We start from the raw sequence: 9,393 nt of genomic DNA on the forward strand, positions 1-9,393 counted from the left end.
GACACCCAGTGGTTCTGAATGTTGCACAAAGAACCGAACCTTTAACTGTTTCTATGAATCAAACGAACAAGAGAACTCAGAACTTAATTTTAAAATTTGTTTGATTTCTAGAATATTTCTAGAATATCACGACATTTCATTTTATAATATTGCAGAGACACTTCATATTTACATTAATTCATATTCAGTTCTTTATATCAGCAAAAGGAAGAAGAACATTCACCAAAAAGCACATTTATACGGAGATCTAAAAGAGTCAAGGTGGGACTTTTTACTCAGCGGTTTTCCCATTCTCTCCCAACAACCTTCCAGATTTGTCCAAGAGCATGGCGACAACTCATCAGAGAAGTCACAGTGGGTGAAAGGAAAACACGAGGAGGGACTCCACTATCTGGGAGAAAATGGCTTTCATAGCAGAGTGGTCAAGATAAAAAACCCCACTGAACATTAAGGCTGGTCTCAGATTTACCACAACACATCTTGGTGATCCTTAAAAGGGTCCCATTACATCTGGTGTAAACCAAACAGAATTCCACAAACAGATCATTACAACTACTTTCAAGCATCGAAGCAGCGGTGGGAAGTTGTCAGGAAGCGTTGCTGCTTCAGGGTCAGGAGGACTTCATAACCGAGTGAAACATTATGTTTGCTCTCAACCAGAAAATCCTGGAGGAGAACGTCAGGTCATCAGCTGGAGATGAACTCTATCAGGGTTCAACTGGGCTTTGCAGCAAAACAATGATCTCAAGATTAAGTCCACCTCTGAAAAGCTCAAACAGAAAACATTTCTGGAGTGGCCTAGTCAAAGTCTAGACTACAACACTTCATGCTCACAAACTCTCCAGTGTTGTTGCATTAAAGCAGTTTTACAAAGAGCGAGCCAGATTTCCATAATAGCATTGTCAAAGGATGAGCTCCAGTCATCAGGAATGTTTTGTTGTGGTTGTTCATGTTGAAGGTGGAGCCAAACGCTAGAAAGTTCAGGGGAAGATTCCTTTCTTACATTTGGTATTAAAAAACCTTTGCTTTAACTGCCTTATGATAAATGTTTAAAGAACAGACAGTTTAGTATGAGTTCCACAAAAAGGGTAGGTTTGGTTGAATACTTTTTCACGGCACTGTGTGTGTTCTAGTTCGCTTTTTCTGGGGATGGTGGACATAAATGCTGAAGCATGATGATCAGAAGGTGGAGCAGGAGATCTCAGGTAAAAGGTGTCCCATTTGCAAAGCAGACTGTGTTGTCAAGCCTTGCAAGTTTCTGAATTCAGTTTGCCATGTTCAAACTCTCACGGTCATTCCTTCAAAGGCAGCACATTCTCTATAGAGAATCACTTCAATAGTTCTTTCTTAATTGTTCCTTTCTTTTATTCTCCGTTCCGCTTGCATCTTGTTCTCATGTTTCTCTGTGACAACTCTGAAGACGTTCAGGGATGCCAGAATACAAAAAACAAAATAACTGACAAGTCTTATTGATCATTTGGTCCGTTCACTCAATTATTTGTTAGCAAGGACAGAAATAAGATTTGCTATTGCAAGAGAGAAAAGGAGAAAGACAAGCAGTCGGCGCCGACATGATTTATTGTTATAGCATCGACATGGCAGTGAATGGATGTGCACTGCTGAGCAATGTGAGGCTCACCTATATCACACCGCTGCTCCTGTATGGCTGCTGCTGCTTGTTTTAATATAAAAAAATCTAATGAATGCACAGTGGGGTTTAACAGTCGCATTAAATTGTACTTTGGCATAATTTCATGTGAACATAGAAACCATGTTCTGACATGTACTATGAAGATGAAATATTTCTGATTGTGCACTATTTCTCATTCGGCAACCAAACTGAAGCAGATTAGTGACTTTAACCACGTTAACTCCTTTGCAGGTCAGGTCTTAAGGTGTATACTTCCACCTGAATCAACCTGAAGCCATTTTTTCTCTGTTGGAAATATGGACGCACCTCAAATTTCCAACACAACATTGCTCACTAAGTAGTATTGTGATCGTGGGAAACGTGGCATCAGAAGTAAGTGAAAGCGTCAGAAGTCAGATTGTTATTCTGAGCAAAGGAGCTTTCTCAGTGTCAAATCATGGCGAGGGTTTTCCCTAGGTTTCTGGAGGGCTTAAGCACTGTGTGTGGAGGGGGTGGGTTAGCATTTTCAGACTGTCTTTTCAAGCTTATCATCTGTGACAGCCGATTTTCTCCTTGCTCGTCACGAATTTATTTCCTGCATGACAGATAAAACACGTTACAGGAGCCTTCACAATCTCCTGCCGGGTAAACTAGGCTGATCCAACACTTTTAGTGCTGATTAACTCTGAAACACTCACTATAAATGTACTGAAAACACGCACGAGTCTGGCAATATTAAGACTCCAAATAAGACTTGCAACAGGAAAGGAGATGAAACCACAGTGGATCAAACCCACAGCGAAGCATGCTGCTAAGAATATTCAGGTTTTGGGGGGGCACTGCAGTGAATCATCAGCTCTAGCCTGACCAGGGAGAAGCAGCACTCTGTTCACATAGCCAGGGTTCATACTGCAGCAGGAGAACGAGCGCAAACACAACTCAGAGCTTTGACTTGAAGACCAAAGAAGACCATAAATGTGACTGTCATGGTCTTTCCTCTTCTGTCCCCTCACCTCAAACCCAATGATCATTTAAGGGGAACCTGAAGACTAAGAAAGCCAAAAACTCCTGATATGCCAAACAGCTGTTTGCAGCATCGTCCCATCATGCTGAGACAACACGGCTCATCAGGTTTAAACAACTGGTGGAGTCCATGTAGCTGCAGCGCTGCTGTCTTTAAAGCAAAAGGGGGCCAAGACAGGCTACGATATTCTGAAATACATGGACAGGTTTTTAGAGATACAGCCTTTTACTGAAAATGTTAAGTTGATATTATTTGTAATTACACATTTGGTGATAAATTAGAATCAAATGCTAAACAAACAAGTTTATTTTGGCATCAGGAAGTCACTGTGGATTATGAACAGTAGCAGGTTTACTGACATGCTGCCCCGATCATCAATTATTTTTATGACAAAACTCCCAAATGTAAAAACAGTGACATGATTACATTAGAAACACAAACATTTTCAAGTTGCACCAAATTTACTCGAGCAATTTTGAAATTTCAGGCAAAATCCTCATTCCAGCAGAAAGTGTCTCATCACTACAAGAACGTGGTTTAGGACCATCCCGTCTAAACAGTTTCTCCTGAAAGACATCCCAGACTGCTGGCTGGCTTTATAGCAGCAGCAGCACTCCATAGTTCTGTGATGGATATCATCACTGCTCCATGCTTACAAAAGTTGGGATACTCAGTCAAATGCACATAAAAACAAACCACATACAAACTGCTGCCACTCTTGTGTGAGGTTGGGGGAAATAAAAAGAAATCTGTAAGTGAAGCATACAAGACAAACTAAAGGAGTGTTGGTAGAGGGAAGCACCTCATCACAAAAGAGTCCCTGGAAAGGAATGTACAACACAAGCTGGTGATACGTACTGAACAAGGGCAAGACTGGCGAAGAAAGGATTTGCTTTAGAGTCTCCTCTGTAGGGAAATGACTGCACACGACTCAGTTGGGGAAGGAGAGGAAAAAGAGACATATATTTGCAAAGGAGCCTGTAATACTATCTCCACGGTTATGGAGTCATTCTCAGCTTGAGTGCGTGCTGTGTAATTTTATCTGCAGTATTTCCTGAGGTGGCATATTTTGACGACTGAAGCTGGGGACCTGTTAGAGAGAGTGGTGCAATGAACAAGGCTGGAGGAATCCAAAGGGAGAAGTGCTTCTGATTACACTGCCAGTTCCTCACTCTTGTGCATGATCTCTGTAACCAAGCACTTGCTTTCACTAATGTTTCACAGCTCATTGCTTTTGATAATCCCTTGAGACAGGCCGTGTGCTAAACTATTACATTCTGCATGCCTCGACAAATGCAAATATGTCAATATCATCTGGGCATTCTTTTTATGATGGAAAATACCAGCTTTGGTTTGCGTGCACAGCAGCTAATGATTTATTAGAGGAGCTGACACAGAAGCGTGACCAGTGTGCCAGTCAAACCTCCTATGACGTGGTAACCCTTCAGGTTGTTATTGTTTTGGTGTAGCTCTCATTGTTAATAACTAGTCATCACTACATGCGTTTGAAACTGTCTGCTGTGTGTGAAGTTATCACTGCATCATTTCTTTTGTGGCATGAGATGCACAATGCAGAGTGTTTACAGGAGAGGCTTTGATTAAAGCAGCCCTTTGGTCCCAGAGGATCATGACACAGGAAGAGTGTTGATACCAGACTTTGGTACATGCTGGCCAATGGGAATAGATTTGTGCCACTGAAACAATACAATGTGCAATTCAGATGTTTTTTCTGGGACGATCGTGGAGAAGGGCTCTTGCCTTTCTACCACATATGAACAATAAGAAGGTCTGTATAATGCTGTGAAATTGCTTGTCAGGTGAAAATCTGAGACCCTCCCTCACACACTTTTCCAACATATTTTGAAACTTTCTGAAAATACCACATGTACCTGTTTCACACAGCAAGGTAGGCAGGGTTTCACTGTTTTGCTCAAGCTAACTTTTGTCTACAAAGTGCTACGGCAATTTCATGATCAACTTATCACGCAACGTATGGACATGATCTAAAAATGTCTTTTACTGATCTCAGTATTGCCCTGGTGTGCCCCACATTCACCTCGGTGCCACAAATCCGACGGTCCATTCTGAGGGCTGATGGACTGACATCAGAGTCCCTGTCTGTTAAATGTTTGTTCATACTGCATTTCACTGATGTTACACTAGTTGACGTTTTAAAAGTTGGGCACAGTATCTAGGAGAAGATAATTTGCACTTTCCTAACAACAGTCCGAACCCTTGAGAAGCTGGATTAACACCACATTGTGCATATTGGGTTAACAGAGACCCAGAGTCCATTTTAGTTTTCTTGGTTGTGTGGGTTTTATTTTATTTATGTTTTATTTGCATAAGATATTTTTTCGCATTTCGATTTGCCTGAACATCACTGAGAATTAAGATGTCATGACTGTTTGAAGGGGTCTACTTGCATTATTGTGCCACTACATGATATTATCAGTGGTGTAAAATGGTCTTAACATGTTGTTTATTTCTGGGACACCATATCATGCCAGGCCTTCTTACTTTTTGCAGATCCAGTAGAAATGAGCAGAACCCAGAAGTTACCTGAGTTGTGACCACATCAGTGATTAATTCTCAGAATGAATTTGGGGGTAATCAGGTGGTTTAATTAGGGTGTGTTTTAATCAAGAGCAGCAGAATAATGCACCTTTATTTTGGTGACGCTGCTTCTAGCAGTTCGAGCAGGCTTGTTCATCTCACACCTATCAGCACTACAGCTGCCAATAAATCTACACACAGTGTAGAGAATAACAATGCCTCTCTCAGCAGCTCTGGTATCAGCATCAACACTGGCTATGCTGCTTGGCCAGCTTATTGCCCGATCAGATAACAACTGCTGTTGCTTCGTGCCATCACACAAGATATCCACTTCCAATCTGCCATGAACTGGTTATAAACTGAATCAGTGCTGTGTAACATCAGGGAACTGTACAAAAAAAAACCCACACCAGCACTGAGTTTAAAGTGAAAACTGCCACTGTTTGCAACCTTTTCCTCTCTCTGGATAAATGATGTGTTTACGCCCAACGGTGCGCATCATTTTCCAGCAGCCTTTAAGGTCTGACTGGGCGTACAGGGAGACTCAGGCCAACATGGAGGTGGTAAAAACACACCACAGCACTAAAACACAGTGTTGTGCACATATTTAAGACACTGTTTAGATTCTTATCCGTCCGTCTGATCCATTTCAAATTCATTTTGCAACAGAATCATGGAGAACTATCTTCAGCCATAACAAGAACAAAGAGTGCTTTTAGCATATAGTCTGCCCCCACAGAGCCCTGAACTCAACATCATACCGTCAATCTGGGAGTCCATGAAGAGACAGAAGACAATGAGAGAATCTAAATCCAAGGAAGAACTGGCAAAGTCCTCCAAAGCCCAGTTTGTAGCACATTTCTTTGTTCTGTTGTTAACTGCATTTCAGCTGTGGTCCAATTAGGCAATTCAGTCATCTTATGTTTCAAATAACAGTAACAGCTGTTTTACTACTGTTGTTTTATTTATGTCATTTTTATCTGCAACAGAACGCTGACAGCCGTAACTAATTATTAATGCTCACCTTCTCAGTTCACACCAGCATCTCAAAATAATGATGGATCTATCGTGGGTTTTCCTCACAGCTCACTATAGTTTTGCTGAAGCACAATTAACAAAAAAAATAACAATAATTTAAAAATTCGTAGTTGCAGGTTTTTAAAAACAGCAGTTGTAAAATGTTGAAGAAAAACTGAAAATGAGGACCAATCAACAATGTTCAGCGCTCCAAGTGCTCGTCCTTATGCAGGAACTTTATGGAAAGTGAGAACAACCTCTGTGGAAACTCAACTCGATCCAGATTCCTTTAAAAGCTGGTGAAGGAACTCAGTCCCCAGGGGAAGGTCTTGTGATGCCAATGCAGCTCAAGATACTTGGAACAATACCTTTTAGGTACTACACCACACATTAATTATTGCAATTTTGAGATAATCAGCATCTATCAAGTACCGGGGGAACAGACTCTGTGTTGGGTCAGACTGCACCAGCTATTGGGACCTGACTAGCTAGCACAGCTAATGGGCCATTTTCCTTGGTGCAGCGCTGCATTTTGAATTCAGCAAGCCTCGTCTCCAGTACTGCTAACAGAATACATTTATTCTGAATGTCATTATGGCTAAAGGAGGCAGAGAAAAAACTAAGCATATGGCACAATGAGCAGGAGAGAAAAGGAGGAGCAGAGGGAGATGCATTGCTATCTGCTAAGCTAGCGGACCTGAGATAAAATAGTTAAGTCCAAAATTAGCAGGCAACTTTGCAGAACAGGTGCTTAGGCAGAGCAAGCAGATGTCATAACTCATAATCAGCCACTTTACAGAGAGTTTCAGTGTTGTTAGAGGAGCTAAAATATACAGCGTGAGCGAAGATAAATCCATAAAAGCAGCAACTACAGCAGCAGCAGCATTGGCAACAAGAACTAACACAGGACACTTGTGAACATTTATTTATTCAATACATTTTTTTAAATTTAAAAACGGTGTAATGCGGACAGGGTGCAAATCTACTTTACACTAAACCCCAAGCAATGTCAATATATTTGTTTTTACTCCTGTCACAGTGTCTTCTCTGGAAACCACTTAAAGTCCTGCACCTCTATGGAAACAGGACAACCATGACTAGAAGGTTGTGCAGGTTGACATAATCATGTCATACATCATAAAAAGACAACAACAACCAAAAGGTGAATTTGGTGCAAACACTTGATTTTGGCCTATTTCAAAAAGGGGAAATGTAGAATAAAGTAATTTGATAAATACAACAAATTTTAAGCTTAGATTTGGGTCATTTTCACAGTAGTACAGTGCATCACACATGATTTGTTTGAAGAACGTCAAACAGTTTGGAGTTTTGTGACTGTCTCCATTCTTACAGTTTCCAGTTCTGATGGATGGAGTGATTTTGGCTATAATCTTAAAAAGATAACACGACTTTCAAGCCTGCCGGCAAGTTCTGAAGGTTAAAAAATAACACTTAACAGATGATATCCTCGGCCTCCACGATCTCCAAATAATCGGCAACAACCACTAAAAAACCCACATCGGTTGAACACTGCTATCACTTTGATTTAGGTTTCTTTCAATATTTCTATCTTTTAGAGAAAACAACGGCTCAGTGCTAAGAGTGAACATAAGATAATTCCCTCTCATTGCTGTCTCACTCAGAGGATGCAGGGGACTGGCTTCATTTACTAGTAAATCATATAAAACTGTAACTAGTAGTAAATAGTACAAAGACATGACAACAAAAAATAAAGTAAAATTTAATTGCCGGTGTGGCAGCTCAGATGTCCGAAGGGTTTTTTTTTTAGGAAAAGACCACCGATGTGCAAGAAGTGATGCTTCACGCTCAGCAGTCTGGGAGAATAGACGTTTCCTCAGCTGATATTTTCACATGTCATGGGTGGAAAATCACTAATAACGGTGGTTAAATTACACTAAGAGAAGCTCCTGGCCACCGGACGAGTGGAACTAAGCCATTGTTAATGTTATTAATTACACCAGTGCTTTTCCTGCTGTGACTAGTCAAAATACATGCGGCAGAAAAGGTCTACGTAACAAGAGTCAGTGGCAGCTAAATGCCATTAAAAAAATCAGCCCTTTTTAGCACAATAACATTTTCATTTTCAATTAATAATTTCCTTTACTTTTCAGTTACTCAGTTATCTAACGTGAGGCGTTTTCAAGTGAAACTTCAAGTCTTGTTTTCTCAGCACTGCACATGATCAACAGAGAACTACAGCCTGTCCACTGTTCTGATGGGCAGATGATGCTTTTGACCGGAAAAGTGAAAAAGCAGCACAGTAGCAGCAGTCACAGTCGCACCACGCTGAAAACCACAGAACAAGTAAGTGACAGATGACCACTTGAGCAGCTAAACTGAGCCATCCGGGCAGTACGGGCATCCACCCAGCAGAGGACACAAAGTAAAAGAGACTGAGTGCAGCAGATCTACCTCTTGGCGCTGGTGGAGAGCTTGGCAGCGGTCTTACTGGAGATTTTGGCCTCCTTCTTTTTGGGCTGAGTCTGGTCCCGCTGCTCAGGGCCCGGCTGCTCCGGAGGAGCTGCCTCTCTCTGCTCGGCATCCGAGCTTCCCCCACTGGTGTTGGGGCTGTCGTCCGGCCTCGGCTGCACCTCACTGGACATGCTGACACTGCGGTTGCAAACACACACAAATACAGCGTATAAACAAAGACACACACACACCTGAGACAGCTTACTTTACCTTCACCTGAGGGTTCTTTACTGCCTGAGTCTAATCAATGCAGATGTTTGAGGGTAGGTGACGGCTAAATATGCACCAATACAGCTTAATTTTAAATTGCTGTTTCAAAAAGAAAACAATCTCTGTTTGACTCCAAAAATAATCTCTATCAGAAATAATCTCCATCCATAGTGGCATGCCTGAAAACGCACATCACATGGAAATACAAGAACAGCAACAAGACAGACCAGAGATTTCATTGTTTGTTCTGACAACAAGGTGGATCTGCTGCTCAAAGTAAATAACACACAGACAGATATCTTTGTTGTCTTTTAAAAAAAGGTTAACTTAACAGGATTATGACAAATCAGGGAGGGACACATGGTGACTTATAAGACCAGTGATGAAGCAATGAATGTGTTTCTGTTCATTCAAAACACAATCCTGACATTTTACAACCACAATGGGGTCAGCAGTGTTTTCA

At 41.4% G+C, this 9,393-nt stretch overlaps 1 protein-coding gene across 2 annotated transcripts in view; it reads right to left on the minus strand.

Moving 5' to 3' along the window:
- The window catches only part of ube2e1 (ubiquitin-conjugating enzyme E2E 1), a 106,269-nt gene that overhangs the window by 91,809 nt on the left and 5,067 nt on the right, over nucleotides 1-9,393 (minus strand). For both annotated transcript variants that reach the window (XM_008295657.1, XM_008295656.1), the window contains exon 2: nucleotides 8,661-8,858. In XM_008295657.1, the coding sequence (XP_008293879.1) occupies nucleotides 8,661-8,851 (191 nt within the window). In that variant the 5' untranslated portion in view covers nucleotides 8,852-8,858. The remainder of the gene's footprint in view (nucleotides 1-8,660; nucleotides 8,859-9,393) is intronic.

The sequence above is a fragment of the Stegastes partitus genome, unplaced genomic scaffold, assembly GCF_000690725.1.
Source record: "Stegastes partitus isolate 25-593 unplaced genomic scaffold, Stegastes_partitus-1.0.2 Scaffold1064, whole genome shotgun sequence".
Taxonomy (NCBI): domain Eukaryota; kingdom Metazoa; phylum Chordata; class Actinopteri; family Pomacentridae; genus Stegastes; species Stegastes partitus.